General features: G+C 37.7%; 1 protein-coding gene across 1 annotated transcript; it reads right to left on the bottom strand.

The window, feature by feature from the left end:
- Positions 1 to 295: 295 nt before the first annotated feature.
- On the bottom strand, positions 296 to 20,370 carry LOC111328056 (pumilio homolog 2). Its single transcript, XM_022932408.2, is given in 11 exon segments — positions 296 to 2,928; positions 3,671 to 3,754; positions 4,004 to 4,251; positions 6,681 to 6,818; positions 7,626 to 9,543; positions 12,978 to 13,180; positions 13,932 to 14,264; positions 15,280 to 15,369; positions 19,783 to 20,082; positions 20,294 to 20,346; positions 20,349 to 20,370. Coding segments are annotated over 11 exon segments (3,621 nt in total). The 3' UTR covers positions 296 to 2,696.
- Between the last annotated feature and the right edge of the window lie 589 nt (positions 20,371 to 20,959).

Raw genomic sequence — 20,959 nt, 5'->3', positions numbered from 1 at the left:
CACAACTCGTAAACTTTCTCAGCAATACTTCACACCAAAACGACTCACAAATACATTTATTTGCGCTGTTGAACAGAAAACGTCAATGAATTTCAGTTTTCATCGGCCCCAAGGTAGTCCGCACTATAGATCATTACAATGTTCACTCGGTTCCCTGTAGCGATGTTGGAAATAGAACATGGAACCCAAGATCGTTAATATTTATGCAGCAAAACACACAAGAACTCTCGTGGATTAATATTGAGGGAGTGACACGTCGTACACTAATTTCTTTTCAGCAAGGTTTCAAAACAACACTGATAAACAATATCATTTATTTGTGCAACCACCTTTAAATTTTAATACAGGAATTCAAAAGACTACTTTCTTTACATCATTTACATACTTCTACACAACCGCACACATTGTACAAGGCGGTACTTGTTCAGTATTACACAGAAACATACAAAAACACTTACCCTTTCTGCTTCATTACACCGCGAGACTCCGAAAAAAAAAAAGACCGAGTCTGTTAAAAATTACCCTAAAACCTAAAACGGCAAAAAGTTTCAAGCGCTCTTGATCAAAATGATAAATTATCCTTACAATATATTTGTCTTTGTTGTTTTGATAGTGTTTGATTTCTCTGAATACATATAAACAGTGGTACGAAATATTTACCGAAGCAAAACTGCTCTGTCCGGCGACATACATCCCAAGTACAAGTCTCTGATAATCAACCTAAGAACATCCAAACTATGGACCCCAAAACGTTTATGAAAACACTCGAACACTTGCACTTGCGATAGCCACCAAAAGTATGTTTACGTTATCTATACAGTGTGCTGGTTACAATTCAATGCAGCTCTCGCCAGTGGCCATTTACAAATGTACAGAATGTACAGGAATTTCCTTACAAGGGCCTTAAAAACATTGCAATGTTACAGTTTACATTTTGTTACAATTCTTTGAATCAAATATATAGAAGTTTGGGTCATTTTTACCACCTTAATTAAATCCACATACTTACAAAACATAGAAACTTGAATGTTACAACACGTGGCTAACTACCTCGCCTATTCACCTTTGACAATATAATTGTGGAAAGAATTCGAAAAAATTATTTTCTAAAAGCATGGGAAGAGCACCTATAGATCGCTTCCAGTCGACTTCACGTGGATTTTATTGGTACAGTGGGTCAATCTTCTGTGATCTGAACTCTCTTTATTTAAACATTTCCCTCTCTTCCAATATATCTACACAGCTTCTCACCACGTGCCAACCCTAGCGAGTGGAAACGCTCTATGATGGCCACACCTTCCCCATCCAAATATGGTCACAGCATTTTTGCTTCAGTAAGTGAAACATGCACACCTGTCAAAAAGTTCTTAAGTATGAAGGAACACCCTTCTAGTTGAAACTTTTAACATGATTACTTATGTAGGACTTTCCCTCGCATGCCAAACTGTGCCTCCTCAGAAAATCACAACACTTGCAGCTGTGCTGTTGATCTCCCAAGCCAGTTGGTTTGACACACAAGGCATACGTACTGAATCATACTACTGAACTTAACTTAACATTCTATTCGACTCATACTTACTTAACATGCTAAACAACTAAGGAGACAATATAAGAATAGGCCTCACGAAAATTTCAGTCAGGATAATGAAACCTATGCCAACAAACAGTCATTAGCCTAGAGTACAAGCAATTTCCTGTTAACATTACATTCGTGGGCTCGGGTTTTCTGTCAAATAAATAAATTACATAAATTTCAATCTAATCATTTGCCAACAACTTTAGAACAACAATCCTCGAAAGACATGTACTTCCTTTGCTAACTAGACTGGGAAACACTATAACAGGTAAAAGATTTTCAGTTTCTAAATGTAAAAACAGACGCAAAATGGTTTAATTGTACATTTACCTGGCACAATTATCTTTGAAGGCTTTGATTCATAGTAACATGTCAATAGACTGCAGAGATAGAACCTTGACGCTCTTAAAAACCCTCCGAAAATAACAGGATTACTGACTCTGGCTTTGATTGCCTGTAATTTTCCTAATTAATAAGCTTTGATTAGTAACATAACATGCATGTGCTACCTATCTACCAAAAAGAATCTACCAAAAAGAATCTACCTTCCATTAGGAAGGAAATACTACAATTATTGGACCTAGCATTATTAATAACTGTTACTGAAGAAACTTGTATTCATTTAACATGTAACTATAATCAACAAAAGCCACTGCATTTAAGAAGACTAAAAGTTCATTGAAATCATAAAATTCAACCATCAATTTGCTCTGTTGATCAAAAAGACACGACAACTACGTTTTACCTATACAGGTAAAAATCAACTGCATTCTTTGGTACAACTGGCACACAGATGACGCTGTTCAATGCGTAAAATTCAATAACTGAACTGAGAATGTCAATAATGAGAACTGATTTGGAGAGACAAAAGATTTCAAATTGAGTAAAATATAAGATTAATAGCTTTAAGAAAGGATTTTTTTACAGTTTGACAAGGAAATTTACAGCTTCATAAGAATGAAAAACATCTTAACAAGTTCTGGATCAATATTAATAGATCTATATTTGTGATGCCAATTCTAAAAACATCTCCAAAAAATTAAGCAAGAAAGTAAAACAAAAAAAAAACAACAACAACAACCGCAAACAAGAAAATAGATGACTTGAACAAAGTACATTTCTAAAGCAAAGGACCATTTGTCAAAGGGAGGAAATCTGGTGCTGGTTTCATTGTCATGTAGTACTTCTCTAACTTGGCTAAAATGTGTTTTCCATAAGTGTACTTGCGCAACGTTGCCACATGGGGCCGAATCCTGTGCATCAGCAGCTTGCGTTGAGGCGGTTCTGCCACATCAATCATCTTCTGAATTACATAGTTTGCAAACTGGTCCTTCATCATGGTGTACAAGGCACTAATTATAAAAAGTCATGTCATGAATTTTGCATTAATGTGTTTCTCCTTGTCTTAAGAAAGTTAGTATAACTGCTCTGGTGATTACAGATATGCAAAACCTCTGATTGGTCAAGGATTGCATCATATCTGGCTATAATAACCTTGCACAAGGTGATTATAGCAATTCAATTCCAACTAGTGCTAAAGATGCTACCAAATTTTGCATGCCTCTTTTCAAAAAAAGAGATACAAGTTTTTGCTGACTGAATGAAATAGACCTTTTAAAGTCAAGTGGAAGTTGGCTGCATATCTCAGTACAAGTAATCAAAACAATTGTAAAAGAGTACTTTCAACACAAATCTATAACAGAACTTCAGAGCACCTGAACAATTATACTATCATTCGCCTTGGGCTAAGCGTTGCAGAATTGTCCCCTTGATGATTATTAAACAATGTTTAGTCATTCGGCACATAACTGTTAAATAATTATTATTTATTAATAGTGAAAAAATTTGTTTGGAGACAACCTTAATGACATTTCAAAAGTTATTATATATCAAAAAATTTTGTTATCGAAACCAAATAAAAGGCATATGAAGTGAAATGTGTCATTCTCCACCAACACAAACAGGCATGAAATCTTTCTTTTTCAAGAAGTTGCACTTGAGAACATTGATCAACTGTCCTGGTTAAGATTACAGCAGACCTTGTTTTAAAAAAAGTCAAAGTAACAGGAAAGTTGATAAATGCATTAAACTTACTTATCACTGCTGCCGCAAACTTCATCAATGAGCATTGCTCTTTCTGTACGCGAGGCATGAGTAACGCACTTCTCAACCACATTGCTAAAAAAAAGAAAAAGAAAAGGAAAGAGAGACAATGAATCTTCTAAACTTGTAAAATACTACTAAGGAGATGAAAACAAACTGTGTACTCATATTTTGGGGGGGGGGGGGGCTTCTTATATTTCCTTTTTTTTTTTTTTTTCTTTTTGAGTCTTACAAACTTGAAATGACTTTGTTACTAGGATTATTTACTAAGCACATGGATCCCTTTTGTGTTAGCCTTGAAATCATTCATAAATGCAAAATTACCTGGCAAATTTGTGCTGGCTAAAATTGAGTATGTTTCCTCTGAGTTCATGTACAATCTTGCTCTTGTCCTCAGGTGTGCCATGCTCCAAGACATGTTGGATCACATAGTTACCATATTGATCTTGAACCAGTCTTTCTGTATGTTGATGCAATTCATTTAGTATTGGTGATGTCTGCTCTGGCATGCAGTGCTCAAGGATGCGTTGGATCACACGGCATCCATAAGGGTGAGTTGACAAAGCATACACCTGCAATTATGGAACAACGATTTATACACGAGTTAAGAAACAACACCTTAGCCGTTTTTTTGTTTTTGTTTTTTGTTTTTTTTTTGTTTCACTGAGAATTGACTTTGAATATTAAGAGCTGAGAAAATAATTGTTTGGTGGCATTGTGAGTGGCAAACTTAAAAAAAAACTAAACCTATTTAATAATTTTTTTTTTTGTTTTCATTAAAAGGAATCCTGGGAAAAGCTCCTTTGAAGTCCTCCAATTGTTTGTTTTTTCCCAACTCTTGGTGATAACCATCCTCGGAGACCCAGCGGCTGTGAGTCGATTTCAAGTTCAGGGCAGAAGAGCCCCCCCTGGGGACATTGTCTTACAAGACTAGTTCCAAACGGTCGCAGTCATTCTGGCATTTGATTGGTGCCAGAAAATCTTTGTGTTTTTCTGCCCAATCAGAGTGAAGTGTCCTTTGGAGTCCTTTCGTGTGTTTTAACACACACATAGACAACAAGCTCTGTTGCTCGCTATGTTTGTTAGGGCCATGCGACAAAGCTTTGCCCGAGGTGAAAAGTTTTAGTCTCAGCACACAATGTAAGAGACATTGATCAGATTGTCTGCGAAATCTTACCGGAAATTATACTGAATACTTTCACAAGTATCACAAGAGAATGTGTTTAAAAGTTTGCGAGGTTCGTGTAAAACATAATGGTTGCAAGCATTGATATGTCGCTTTAAACATTAGACATGATGTAAGCCTAAATCTTTCAAGATTTTTTGTATAATATGCTGTAACTGAAACTTTTTCAATCCCGAGAAGCTATTTCGTCACACGGGCTACGCAGGTATGTCAAGCAACGGGCACTTACGCAACTTTCTGCGCGCACCCGGCCAAAATCTAATCTTCGCTTGAAAAAAAAAAAAAAAGAAAAGCTAAACGTGGAAACTTTTGTTTATTAGATGTGGTAGATAACCCTGTACTAAGCTGACATTTACAGTAAAGCAAGCCCACCCTTTCCATCCAATATTTCTTGGTCTTTGGTTTTGTTTCCCCCAATGAAAGCAGCATTGATTCCCAATGATCAAAGGTATTTAACTTGGTCTTCAACAACCGACAAAAGAGGTGAAATGACAATGACCAAGGGACTAGAAGAGAATCCGTGGCCTTTCGAGCTCAAGAATTTGAACACTCTACGCAGCTGAAAGATTAAACTTTTTCCAGACCCCTCCGGTAACTGTCCGAAAACATATCTCCTTTCCACGATGTTCTCGATGATTAGTTTTTGTTCAGATTTTAATTAGCTAACCGGAACAAAGCTAAGCTTTCTTTAAGCCTTTGCTGGTGGTCATCCGCGTACTTAACGTTCTCTGCAATCTTGGCCATATTGTGAAAGACTTTAATACAAAGCAACGATTAGAATTTGACACGCACAGAAAGCTACGTAAACGTAAGCACCAGTTGCTTGACATACATGCGTGGCCCGTGCGACGAAATAACTCCACGGGATTGGAAAAGTTTCAGTCACAACAAATTGTACAAAAAATCTAAAAAGATTTAAGCTTACATCTCATCTAACGTTTAAAGCGACATATCAATGCCTGCAACCATTATGTTTTATACGAACCTTGCAAACTTTTAAACATGTTCTCTTGTGATACCTGCGAAAGTATTCAGTATAACTTCCGGTAAGATTTTGCAGACAATCTGATCGATTTCTCTTACATTGTGTGCTGAGACTGAAACTTTTCACCTTGGGCAAAGCTTCGTCACACGGCCCAAACAAACATAGCGAGCAACAGAGCTTGTTATATATGCGTGTATTAAAACACACGAAAGGACTCCAAAGGCCACTTCCCTCTGATCGGGCAGAAAAACACAAAGAATTCTGGCACCAATCAGATGCCAGAATGACTGCAACCATTTGGAACTAGTCTCGTAAGACAACGTCCCCAGGGGCTCTTCTGCCCTGAACTTGAAATAGACTCACAGCCCCTGGGTCTCCAAGGATTGGTGATAATAAACAATATTAATTTTAAGATGTATTCACTAACATCAAAGAAAAAACAAAATACAAAGCAGGAACTTTGGAAGTAAAACTAATTTTTCAACCACTTGACACCTAAGGAAAATATATCAATGACTTTACCAAACAATTGTGAAGCAATTCAACTCACTTACCAGAAGTCTTGGATTTGTATCATTGTAAATAACCAATTAGATTACCTCACACTAGTTGAGGTTTTAAACATTATTATGCTTCACTGATTTTCTAAACTCCACCAACCTTTGTGCAATTAATGCTGCCAAAGGTTATAGGTCCTGTTGACTTTAGTTTTTTTTTTCCCAAACAATTTTTTCTGCATGTTTTACCATCACAGACAGCAACATATGTTCATTTGACGTAAAACCTGACAACAGATCACAACCAAGTTTGCTTTTAAAATAAACTAATACCTGTGCCTGAAAAGCTCCAATGATGAACTGAAGTGAAGATGGGTCAACACACTCAATACACTTCTGCACCACATGGTTCCCATTTTGATCCTTAACACACTTCAGCACATGTCCATCCAATTCTCGGACCAGATCATTCTACAACACATAACAGAGCTAGTTAACAAAGCTAATTAAAACAGACAATGTGTGTTGTTGCTCCAAACCCCAGCTAGTCAAATTCATACATATTCTAATGGGTAACACATCAATCACATAGGTAAGGAAAGAGAAATCTGTAAAGCTGTAACAAGGAAGGGACTAACCATCTTAACCCTTCCATTCCCATGAATGACCAAGAATTTCTTTTACTATCAATACAAAATCACAGACTAGTGCTGAGAATAAAGTGGAATGTGAATTAAGGGGCTATTAGCTGATCCCAAATTAAATTCTCCAAACTTGCATCATAACAGTTCTTAAGCAGACAGTAGGGAGAATTACTAAAGAGATATTGGGAGGGAATGGGATAAATATTCATAAATAAGTGAATAAAGGGGGTAAGTTTCTAAAGAAACTGTGGTGCTGTGTTGGTGGGAATAACAAGGTAATTTGGTTTCATCAACTGCTTTGAGAATGTAAACTGGCCTCAATAAGGAGTTAAAAAGCTGACGTTTTGAGCCTTTGCTCTCCGCCAGAGCACTTAATAAATTAGTGCTCTTCTGTCTCATCATCTATCAGAATATCTAACTGAGGACAAATCATACCTTAACATTTGCTGCAATTCAGCGCAGATAGAATTTACCAACCTAAACTTTATGAATTTTTTTCCATTTCAGTACCTCAATTCGAGACTACTTTTTTCCTGTTTGGCACCAAGTAAATTTCCTGATTGTTTGACTACAATCTCTCATAAACACATACAGATCTCATAGATCTGTATGTGTTTAGTAAAGGTTATCATACCTGAACATCTGGAGAAATACACTCCAAAGCTTTCTGTATGACCCGACATCCATACATTTGTAAGGCAAGAGGCAACACATGTCCACGAATGCAGTTGGCAAGGTGATGCTTCTGTTCAGGACTCCCAAACTCAAAGAACTTCTGTATAACGTAGTTTCCAAACACATCAGTCATCAAGCTGTAAGCAGCTGGGAGGATTTCATGAAAAACCATCTGCTTTTCATTTGGAGAAGCACGTTCTAATTTCTGCTGGATAAACCTTGAACCATGTTGGTCCTGCGAGAATTCCACAATGTGATTTGCCAAGTCACGCAGCTGGATGTTGGGATAGCGATTATTACGGAAGTCTTCCAATAGCCTACTTCTCCCTGTTTCTTTACCTCTTGACCCCCTAAAGTTGCCAGCACTTAAAGCTGAGCTGCCATACTGCATTCCACCAAGGCCACCAAGTGACCCCTGATATTTTGTAGGAGACTCTCTGGGGGCAGCTGCAAGTTGCATGTAACGAGAGAGCCCATTAGAGATGGGGCTCCCTACAGTGAAGCCTGACTGTCCACCATATGCTGACTGACCACCAAACCCTGACTGTCCTTGTGAAAGTAGTGGAGGTGTTGGCAGCTCCTGGGGAGCATTGTAGGATGGTTGTGCTGAGATGGACAAACTTGTAAGGTTGCTTACCCCACCTGGTGTTGTATAGTACTGGGTGATTCCTGCTCGTTTGCTGTATTCAGAAGCATTCATAGAATCTCTTCTAGTTCCTCCACTTGGAATGGTACCTACAGCTCCAACTCCAGAAGAGCCTCCTACAACACCACCAAGCATACCCAGAGCACTGCTGTTTAACTGTGGCTGTTGCTGCTGTTGTCCAAACAGCCCTAGAGTTGATGCCCCACCCATTGAGCTGGCATTTCCAAGTCGCCCTCCTGTGACAGAGTTGGCACCTGCATTCTGAGCATTCACCACTACTGGTGACACCATTCTGAGGGCTCCCATCTGACTAGCTGCCATTTGTGCTGTTGCCATATTGTTGACATTTTGTGTATTCCCTAGCACCAAGTTTCCTGACTGATCATAGTAAGCAGTAGCTCCTAGTCCTAATGGGGCTGCCCCAGGTGGAGCTACTAGCTGATAGTTAGTTCCCGAAGATGCAGCAGCCATAGCCTGCTGCTGGTGTGATGGTGGAGTCCCAATAATTTCCACCTGTCCCTGCATAGGCCTTCCAGTCATCCCACCCGAGTTGGAGCGAAGCAGCTGAGCATGCTGTTGTTGTTGTTGTTGTTGCTGTTGCTGTTGGAGGTATCCTCCTGTACCCGATGCTCCAGCTGCAGAATACACACCCCATGGCTGAACACTATAGGCTGCATATTGGGGATGGACTACCTGATGGGCACCACCACTGACTGCAGCAAGCGAAGGATTACCATATGGATCTTGTGATGGTGGGGCTGTGATGTAATATGGGTTTGGATGGCCAATACCACTGGATTGTAAGCCAGATTGCAATCCAAGCTGTTGCTGTTGCTGTTGTTGTTGTTGTTGCTGCTGTTGTTGAGCAGCCATTGCCAATGCCAACTGATGTTGGTGTGTCAAGTGAAGTGACTGCCCATGCTGAGAGGTAGCATTGTGGCTTTGTAAAGATGCTCCAGGGACCATCACAAAATCTGATGGGCTAGTAGGAGTACCAACCACAGGCTCTCTCTGGGGTGCAAATGAAAGCTGCTCCAGTTGAACACTTTCAAGAGGATCTATCAATGCCACAGGCGCGACAATATCTTCAATGGCATCAGACTGTTTGAAGGTTTTAGTCTTGTTCTGACCCACTGGTTGCTGTGTAGGCAGCTGTGTTTGGGTGGTTTGTTGAACATCTTGATGTTGAGAGCCTGAAGTAGGAGACGGTTGTCTACTGCCAGGAGTTCGGCTAAAAAAAAAAAAAAAAAAAAACCTTTAAACATTGTTTTCTGACCTGTACAAACAATCAACTTCAGGTTTCAAACTTGGGAAACTGCTGGTTGGAAACTATCAGGGGCTAATCAAACTACACAATTTTCAGTACAATTTGCACTAAGTAACATAAGTTTACTTGATACTGAAATAAACAAATTGAAGCCAATACCTGTTAGTTTAGAAATGTTATACTATACTGAACAGGTGTTTATTAATTTCTAGAGAGTTTTTAAATTTCTGGAGTGAAACATTGAATGATTTTGTCATTACATCCTAAGATTAAGATTATTACTTGCAACAAAGGGCTTCTCTTACAATTATTTGTCACAAAGAGTGTTCTATTGCAATCAATAATCATGGAAAGCACAGCTATTAATCGTGACTGAATCATTACTAGTTGTATTTGATGAGCTTTAAACTTAATAATCATGCATCATACAGTTAACAATCCCATCTGATAGCAATTGTCCCCAACTGTACTCCTCTCCAAAGAAAGTTCAAGCAGAACATTTTGTGGACCGCCTTACGACCAAAAATTCAGAATTCAGTATTTCTTTGCACATGGCTTTAGGCAATAAAAGTTGCATATCTGAAGTCTTCTCAGGTTCTAGTTCACAGTGAACGTCATTTCTGTTTAAAAGCATGTTTACCAACAGAGTTTTTCTTTTCTTTTGCTCTTTGACGACGTTGCGCGTGGGCTATAATTTATTGTAAGAGAGTTGACTAACATTTCTTCTTGATGATAATGTAAGTAAATATGTTAATTTTGATAGTTCTTTGTGTTACTGGTAATTTGTTATTTTTTGTTTTTTTAGTTTGTTTGTTTGTTTGTTTTGGTGGTGATTTGTTTCAATTGCTCAAAGAATACTTTTAACTTACTTCCACTAATTGTCAACAATAAATAATTACTCAGCCCAAAAACAATCCCCAGGAGTATAAGTATTCTCCATTTTGTGCTATGTCAGAAGTTTCATGTATATGTAACATTTAATGTTTTTGAAATTTTTCCAAATACACTTAATTTACCTCAAAAAGATTTGCACAAAGGTATTTTTTGAAAAGAACCTTTGAGAAAATCATATCATGCAATAAGGTATTTTGTTTTGGGGAAAAAAAAAACAGATTGAAATATTACACAGGTGTCTTGGGGACAATAGATAAATCTGGTTTACTAATCTGTTAATGATTACAGGCATCTATACTGAACTTGCTGACCCTTTATTTTTTGCCTAAAAGCAAAGTGCTAAAATGCATGATGTAAATAGCATTTGAATACCCCTCTGAATTTTTGCTAACACAAAATATCAGTATTGCAGAGACAACCAGGTCAAGAAGCAGGATGCTAAATGAAACAGTTGCTTTTGAGAAAGCAGATAATCTCAGAACTTAAACGTTGTCAGCATATAAGATTCCTTGGCAAATGATGTTACTACAAACCAACCATCGCTGGGGAAACTACATTCCTGAAGAAGCAAGAGACAGGTGACTAAGAGGCATACCTTATAGTACCACACATGCAAATTGACTTAGAAACATTACAACTTGCTGCCTAATTCTTTGTAACCATGCCTGTATTTTAGCAAATTTCAAACCTACCAGGACTTAAGATAATAGAGATCATTAGGTACATAGCCAATGTGTTGACATCCAAATAGATACTCAGTTTAACAGACAGAGCAACAAGCATGTTACCTAAGGTGATATTAACACATTCACACCTGAACCACCCGTAACCGCCTGATTGGCTTGCGCGGGAACGCTTTCCCCCTACATCCCCTACTAAGTAGAGTTTTTCCCCAAAACTTCCTTTATGGTTTGGAGATCAATAAACCAATCAGAATCCGTTGTATGCACATATATTTTGATGGCTTTAGGGGGTACTAGAGGGGCATTATTCTATGCATCTCCACAATGATCAAATTTGAAAATAAGGCGTCCATGCAGCCGACCCCCAAAATTTTCAGGTCGGAGTTTTCATTCATTTGCAATCGAGTTAGACCTTGTGGAACTGAGAATGTAAAGTAGCAATGCTATAGAATACTCTGCTTGGAAAATAATGGATATCAAGGTCTTAAAGGTGATAGAATAAGCTATCGAGTCAATGACACTACAATTCTCTAAGGCGATGTAGATTATGGACAAAGTGAAAACCAAACTTTTGGACTTCAAGGAGGGCCTAGCAACAAGTTGATGATTTGATGGCCCGGTAAATATTATGTTTGATTAACAATGTTTTCAAAAAGTATTGTTTAATAGAAGATTTTGCGTCAAATTGAAGTTTTTTTTAGAATTTTTGAACACAACACTGCGCACTTTTCTGGCCCTGAAGGCAAGTAAACAACGATCCAAGCATGATGAATTTTTACCGCGTGGGCTTTGTACACGTAAGAAATTCGTAAGTTTTTCGCTTAGAACAGCAAATCAAAAACTGTTTTGAATAAATTTGTCGTCCCAAAATATCTCTTGGTCATATTCATCTTGCTTCCCATTGATAGATTCCATGGAACTTGAGATCTCTTCACTCATGGACAAATTTGCACATTCCCTTTTGAAAGATGATCCGCATGCCATTTGCACACATGCGAAAATATTTAGCGATTTTTATCTTTCATCTTGAATTCTGAGTAAAAACTTAATATGCAACTATCACTTTTTTCGTCGGAAAGAAGTTCTTTAATTAGTTTTCCTTCACTGGAGCTTGTTTTTTGGAAAAGATGTTTAAAAATTTACTGCGCTTTGTGTTTGCTTTTCGTACATACCTACATACATACATACATACATACAAACATGTTTATTGACTACTTCCCCAAAGGGCTTTTCAGCGTCAAATACAAAAAACAAACACATAATTATAATTATACAAAATGCAATTATACAAATTACTAAATAACAATTAAAAATAATTAAAATATCATTCCTTCCTATTAAATTTGTCTAAAAGTGCCACTCTAAGCTTATTCCTAAAACTATCAACATCAATGCACGACTTAAAATTATTATTTAAATTATTCCATATGTTTACTGCCCTATAGTGGAAAGTTTTCTGCCCAGTAGCAGACCTAAATAAAGGGATATTTAGCATCTGCAAATTTCTGGTTTTCTGGCTACTTACAGTACTACTTCTGGTTTATTTATCACTAAGGTACGTGGGGGGCTAGTTCCGACATGCATTTTAAAGCTAAAATAGCATCTCTAAAATATAAATGGTCTTTGACGGGTAACCAGTTTAACGATTTAAGTAAAGGTTTAACGTGATTGTACTTAGGCTTGTCAGCAGCAAAATTTTGTACTAATTGCTTTGTACTGCTTTCTTGGTTACTCCAAAATTTTGACTTTTCGTAGGCACGTGTTACACATAAGTATCAATGGGTTAAATCAAATCTGAACAGGAAGAGAAAATGTACACACCTGAAAGAGACAGATGTCTTGTCATCCTCTGCACTTTGCTTTGTGGTTGGTGTTGGAGAGTCATGACTTTGCTCCTCTTGGAGGGCATGCTTAACTTCATCTCCAGCTCCCTCCTCAAAGGGAGATCCACCTTTGCTTCCTTTGCTCTCTCCATTTGATTTGGCTCCTTTATCAGACAAAACATCAGATGATGGAGATGTTCCCTGTAAAATTTAAAAAAAAAAAAAAAAAATTAACTTTAATAGCTGACACAATTACTGGTAACCCAGTAGTTTACTTTGTGGGCTATAAACAATAATTCAAATTGAACATAACACTGTTAAGAATCCCAACTGGCCGGAGGCAAACCAGTTGGCTATTTACAAGCATGGCCGAGGATTTGAACCTGGAGCCACCATGAAACAAATTCAGGTAGTGATCAGGGCGGGACTCGAACCCGGGAGCGACGGATTGCGAGTCCGACACGCTGACCACTCGGCCATGCTGCCTCCATATAAAAATAAACTTAACATTAGATGGTGTGTTCCTTTGTAATACATAACAACCCATAATGCAGCATATAACTAAACTGTCAATCACAATCAACAACTTAGGCCAATGTTGTATACTCCTGTGCAGACAACCAATTGAGGCAAAGGCCACAAGAAGCCTGCACTGTGAGGTGAACATCTGACAAGACAGTAAGCAAGCACCTTAGAACATCCCTGTAACTAGCCGACATATCCCTAGATAAGTAAGCTACTCTTTTTTTAGAGTGTTATGCTGCTGAGATTTGCCTTACAAACATGAAGATAGAAAATCAAGCAACTTGCTTATCAGTTAAATAGTAAAACCAAAACAAAATCAGTGTAAGGTATATCAAGAACCTTTCCTGGTCTTTGTATTGCAAAACTGAACACTACTTTGAATAGAGAAACTACATACAGAAAGTACATATATAGAAAAACTACATACAAATCCAGCCTTGATTATTTGAGCATCTAATTCTTGACCTCCAGGTGATGATGCCAAGACGTACTCAACCATGCTTAGCCCAACCCCGTCAGCTGATCTGGGTGACAAAACACTCTGTGATTCTGAAGGGTTGTTGAAATTTCCTCCTTTGGCTGGACGTTGCACCATAATTGGCTGAGATACAGCATGCTCTGACTGTGCTATATGAGGAACAGATGGCCCCCAGGCTGTCTCTCTCCACTGTTCACCAAAAAAAATGCCAGTTGTCATCCCCCCTTGATTTTCCTCACCAGAGTCTTGCACATCCCATAGTTTTTTTGCAGTAGAAGCAATCTGCAAAACATGAATGGATGAAATTTGTCTGAGAATAAAAAAACATGTGGCAAGGTTTTAAGGAGATAAACAAAACAAACTTCATTTGAGATTGACAAGTTACATGGTAATTAAGTTTTCTCCTAGCAACTGTCTCAAGTCCTCTAAAATGTTTTTCCGAAATCTAACATTTAAGACTAAGATATACCTTGTAGTATAAGGGGAATAGGATCTGAAATTACCACCAGCTTATCATCAATACAACAGATTGTTAATGGGGTGATGATAAGAGTTTAAAGGCACACTTGCCAGTAAGCAACTGACTCAGCATCTTGTCAGAGTTGATTTTGTCTTGACTTGAAATTCCCACTTTTGGTTTCAGGGAAAAACTTAACCAAGGGATGGCAAGATTTGCACTGACGGACCTGATGGACATTTGCAATACATGCATTGTTATTTTAACATAGCAGCCCCAATGATGTTGGCTGTTCCACCAAACAGCCATCCTGTGGACATGTTACATAACACACATTTTCCTGACTCTCTGTTCCATCCTGTTTGCCAATCTTAAAGAGCATGTTTAAGTCAGAGGAAGAAAGAAGCTGGGAATTTCATTCAAAGTTTGAAGATAATATGGACTTCCAAGTCATTGGGAAAATATATGTTCAAGTCACATCACAAGAATCTTATCTACAGGCTCAGGAACATGAACATCTGTACTTTGTCAGTGCCCCTATACAGTCTCCTGGTAATTATCCAGGAATAAGAGCTAGTTTTGATTGAATAAACAACTTCCCTAAGAACTTTATTTTCATAATTAGTAACTTAAAAAACATTCCATCTCTACATGCAGTTCATGCAAAAAAAGGTAATTTTAAACCTTGAGGAACTGAAATCAATGATAATATTACAAAGTAGTAACATTTTTAAACTTGTAAAAGATAAATACTCCTTTTAGTTGAGATATACAACAAGACAGTATGCCATACTTCACACAAACAAAGCTCAGTGAAAAAAAAATAATAATATTGATTACCTCCTCTATTGGTGTGTCAGCTTTCTTTTCATTGTTGTTCAAAGACAAACTCTGGAACTTATCATCCAGTTCCCCATCCTTGGAATTTGTCTAAAAAAGGAACAGTTTGGGAACTTAGCCAAAAATTGCAAAGGAGATCATCAAAATAAAAACATTTAAATTTGAGCGATAATAGCCACTCAACTTAAACCAAATTTAATAAAACCTTGTTCAAATCACTTTAGGGTGATCCTTCTCTCTCTTCAAGAGTTAATACACTGTATGTACAAGAAATCTACCTTGCTTTTCTACCAGTTTTATTGATTCTTAGATCAGATATTTAGTTTTACATGAAAATACAACGACATAATAAAATCTCTCTACCCTTTTACCCATTGACATCCAGTGAGCCCTCATGCGCCCGGAAATAAAACCCCTCAGTGCTTTCAATAAGATTTGAAATAGGTGGCTACCTTGGTACAACACCCGCCGGAGAGCGACTTGATTGCGACTTAGCGTGGCGACTGCGACTTGAGCGCGGTGAAATATACCCGGCGACTTGCAACAGAATAGCCGCCGGAGCTCCGGCGGGTGCCAGCTCTTATTGAAAGCACTGCCCCTCTGAAAATCCAGTGCGCCCTCATGTGCCCTGTCAGATATGACTTGTTTTTATTGGCTGTAGCTAAGAAACCTTAGTCCCCTGGGTATTGAAATATATCTGAATGTGACCTGCATAAATTAACCTTTCATTTGATGTTATGTCTTTCATTCTGTAATTCATGCGTGATTTTTAACGAATTTTTGAAAATAGCGTTCGGTATCTTAGCATGGCTTCTTGCAGATTTGACGATACTTCGCGTTCTTCCAATGAAGAAGAAATCTTTCCTCGTCTTTCTATCGAAGTGGCTGAAATTCGACAGGAACAACAGAGAAGGTTACGAGAAAACTCTCTGTGAGATGTTGATAGAGAAATCGAGATCTTTGATTTCGGCGAGCACTAAGGGGGAACAAACTCCGATGTCCAAATTTTCGCTAGCGACGAAGAACAAGATCATGAAGAAGATAGCGACAACGAAGATATGCCTTCCGTCGGGGTTCAATGGTCAAACACATTGAGTGAAATTGACATCGAAGAGGTTACCATTCCTCGTGGCCCAACGAAAGATCTCGGCGAGGGTGCAACATCGAAAGATTTCCTTAATCTTTTCATCAACGATGGGAGAAAACAAAGTGATGGAAGCACCTTCGAAACATATGCTTGTGAGCTATGCGGCATTGCCTTATGTCAGCAAATGCGTGGTGAATGCTTTTCAAAATGGCACGGAGGAAATTAACTCTTAAAAAACACTTAACCTTAGTTCTTAAATTGTACCGTAGTTTTTTTTTCCCGTTCTTTAGAGTGCTGTACTAGGCCGTAAAGCCCAATTTCATTTCACCTTCACTTTGCAAGTCGCAAACTGGTCAAAGATAAAAACAACTTTCTTTGTTTGGTATAATCCAAGCATTGTTCATCATCTTCTAACTGAAAGGGTTCTATTCAATTGATAGTTATTTCATTCTTCAATAGTTCCATATGACAATTTCCTGCCTGGTCTGAGTAGGCTTAACTTGTAACTTCCAGTTATTTTTTACCTCGTGACGTTCACTGATGTCAGCAATGGCGGTAAATTCAAATTTGATCTGTGCAAGAAAACTTACAAATTTCACTCTCTTACCCGTGAGATGGCCTGTTGTAATGCAAAAGTTTTTTGACTGATTCTTTTTGTTTGCATTTCTGCCGAGTTAAGAGCAGGAAATAAGACTTACTGTGGTTTTGAGATATTTTCATTCCTTTGTTTATAGTAGGTAGTATGGTGATGGTCACTTTGTTTACTTGATGACCATACTTTAATATTTTTTTTAAAAATGCATAACATACATCTCCAGGATTTAAGCAGTTTAAGTAATTCTTTATTGTATTGGCAATCATGTTTTAAAGTTTCACTGCTGAAGAGTAAAACCAAGACATGAAATAGTAAATTTGTTTGGACCATGTGGTTTTTTTTTTAATTTGACAGCCATTTTGTCTAGATTTTCAGGGGTGGCCTGGGCTGAGGGCTTTGAACCCAATAGGGTTAATTTGCAGAACTCATTCTACTGATCCTATCTCTTGTTGTTGTCATTCAAATTCTTTACACAGCATCGTAAATTCAACATCTCTACACGAGCCGACCTCAACTAAAATTTGGCAAGTCTCATTGTTACTACAGTTGTAAGTGCTGATTAGCCACGTGCTCTGAATCTTAATAACACCAGCCCTATACACCCTGTGTGTATTCTCATGCTATTCTCTATACATTTCCTAAGGTTCTGACAAATAGAGCTTATTTAATAATCAAGAGCTTCTTTTAGGGGGCAATCATTACCTTTAATGGTCTGACCTTAATGTGGGATCCAGGGACGATGTTCTAAGGAGCAATTAGATGCTAGTCAATCTTAGGTGTCAATATTAACAAGTTACAACTTGGATACATAACTTCTTGCAATCATTTGTGTTGTTTATTTTGGTGTTGCATCTGCTTTTTTTTTTTTTCTTAGTTTCATACCATACTTTTAAAACTACTTCGGCTGGGTAATTTATCACAACATATCAGAATCTGATGAATTGCAAAGTGTGGTCCACTAGACAACATGGAGACTATCTTGCTCTGGTTTTTGTTGGCCGAAAAAGCCAATGCTCAACAGAAATCAAGTCAGCTTTCTTTGATGTTCAATAAAAGCATAAAAAAACAAAAACTCAACAGACAATTGCAGTATTTTTTAAGCAAACCCATCTGATATACAATAACTGTTGAATTGTCAGCATTGTCTAGCATACAACACTCATCAAGAATGATTCATACACCCCAGGAACTTCAAACTAGCAGGCTCCAGCAATGTCTCCTTATATTTTTTAGGTCAGATGCCTGCATTAGAGATGCTTTAACAAATATTGCTCATTCTTTACGAACAACTACCACAAAAATCAAAGTGCAACCTTATGGGCCCAGTGTCATAAAGGGTGGTTTAAGCTATCCAACAAATAAAATTGCTATCCACCAGATAGAGATTTATGCAGTGGACAGCATTATCCAACCTTCACAAAACCAGGAACCAGTATTCAGACATGTACCCTACATTCACAAGAGCCATTGTATCATTCTGTCTATAAATAATCACAGCCAAGTAAGGCCAAGCTTGAGCTTAAAAAAATTTGCCTCAATAGTAAACAGTAATTTTGTGTAATTAATTGAAGCTTTTTGCCTGGTACTTAGGGTTAACAAGAAGGTATGAATTCTACCTCCAAATGGAGAGTGAAATTGTAATACTACTAATGCTACATGTACTTTGCCTATGAAACTACAAATATGAAAGTGAAACAGAAACAAAACTAAAAAATCCTGATTCAACTTGAACATTTCGGAGTTTCTGGTTGAAAACAATAATTAGAAGGATGAAAATAAAGAATCTCTAGAAGCATCTATCAAAATTTTCTTTGTTAATGAGACACAGTGCCAAATAACATGTCTAACAAAACGTTTAAAAATTCATTATCCATGAAAACACAAAACTTCAGGACTCGAAACATCAGAAACATTCTAAAATAAGGAAAGAGATATGCAAAACGAAAATAGCATACAATTGTTAAAAATAAAACACTGGTTTTGCTGGTAGCTGTAGCTTTGATTTGTTTCACTAGAAATTGAACGATGAATAGTGGAATTTAAACCGATGGAGGCAAGTAACCAAGTTATGCACAAAGTCTAACAGTGAATTTCACAGAGCTGCAGTATGTTCACTGCCCTCTTTGCCTCATTTTAAAACGATAGCTCCGCTTCACTGGCTGTTTACCGGACATCTTAGATGCAAGTTTTGACAAAATCACCGATGCCTTCTTTTCGATCGTGTATTTGAGCTTTACGATATTGCACTTATACTAATTTACTCTATATCAAAACGAGACAAGTCGATCGTCTATTTCAAAACAAAATAAAAACGTATATTTAGTTCTGCAGAAGAGTAGAACGAAGGTAATGGAAACAAGCAATAAGCTTTTATCGCAACATTGCAATTCACGGAGAGAATTAGATAGTGAAACGTATCCGTCCTTCTTCCCATTAGCTGACAGGAAAATTCGGGCTTCATAACATTCGCGATGCGCATTTATAATTTCCGCAGTACAATATCGCGCTATAAGAAGTTAAATTAAAAAGATTTATTCGAAATTAAGGGAAGACACTTTTAAGCGTAAATGCAACAACGCTTTAAGCCGCGTAATCAATGTCTCAATATAACACAGAAATGAAATTTTGCAGCAGTGACTCCTCTGGAGCCATATGTTTGGCAAACTAACACAAAACTAAGCATTTGAACATTCATCACTTCTCTGCAAAAGTAGATGTCGCATTTTCGAATGCTTAGTTGCTTCTACAACGAAACAATTCACCGTAATTCTACACGGCCATGTACACAAGCTACAATAACACTGTTGACATTGGTTTTTACCTGTTCTGACATTCCTTCACCAACAGATGACCATCGCTGGCCAGAAAAATTGCCTTTGTCGTTTTCTGAAACTGTTTTTGAAAAGCTTGTAGCGACTCCCTGACGCTGGAAAAGGTAACTTGCCACTTCCCCGTTCGATTTGCCACCTACATCAATTTCGAAGCCACTGTTGTTCGTCTTCGATCCACCATTACTGGTGCGTCCTACAAGTTTTGGAGTCATACCATTGCTGTGGTACGCTCCATCTTCCCATCCAACTTCGTTCATGCCAAGAACACATGGAAAACTCATTGGACGGATCTAGATAGAACAGAAATTTCTTAAGTCAATAATGAACGCAAAATGGTTCTAAACACAAACTACGGGGGTGTGACTTGCTGCGTTTGCAAAAACTACCAGGATATAACGCATCCAGCGGCTGAAATATTCAATAATACGTGAACAAAAGTCATTTGCCGTCCAAATACTTTTCTATCATAGATCTAGGACAAAAGATGCTCGTTCAACTGACCGGATGCAAAAGGCCTACGAAAGAAAGGCCATTCTTGGCATGGCCGTCGCTGCCTTGTCAGATAAGAACATTCCCATAAGTCCTCACGAGCTCAATTGTAAACACGTGGTTTGTTTTTGGTTGATTTTGCACACGTGCAAGGAGAACACCTAAAAAACTACTGTTCAGCCGTGGACCATGATCCATTCTAACCAACATGACTTTTCGAAAAAGTAATTTAAAACCTTAAGTTTCTTTTAAAGAATGGGAAATTAACTTAAGAGCATTGCTTTGTCTTTTTTCGTCTCCAGTTTGTGAACATGTGAAATTAATATTTAAAATGTAGTGTTCTTTAAATTTTTATACGCCATGAGTGAATATTTCTAATGAGCAGCTATACGTGCTTCATCGAGGAAATCGTCAAATTCATGTTGATTCTTGAATGATTTTACTGTAGGCCAGAAAATTTCCTCGATAAGCAGATGTAAAATGAACAGTCACTGGAATGGCGCTTTCAAGAGGAAACTACCTCCATAATTCATGGACTGCAAGAGGCCGTACAAAAGCAGTGAAAGAATTTCTCCTGAAGAATTCTCAATGACTAAAATTAAACAAATAATTAACTTTCAAGCCATTTTATGATCTTAAAATCTTACGGAGGAAAATACCGTGAAATATTTTCTTTCC

Source organism: Stylophora pistillata, chromosome 2 (assembly GCF_964205215.1).
Source record: "Stylophora pistillata chromosome 2, jaStyPist1.2, whole genome shotgun sequence".
Classification (NCBI taxonomy): domain Eukaryota; kingdom Metazoa; phylum Cnidaria; class Anthozoa; order Scleractinia; family Pocilloporidae; genus Stylophora; species Stylophora pistillata.
This window is presented reverse-complemented; position numbering and strand designations above follow the sequence as displayed.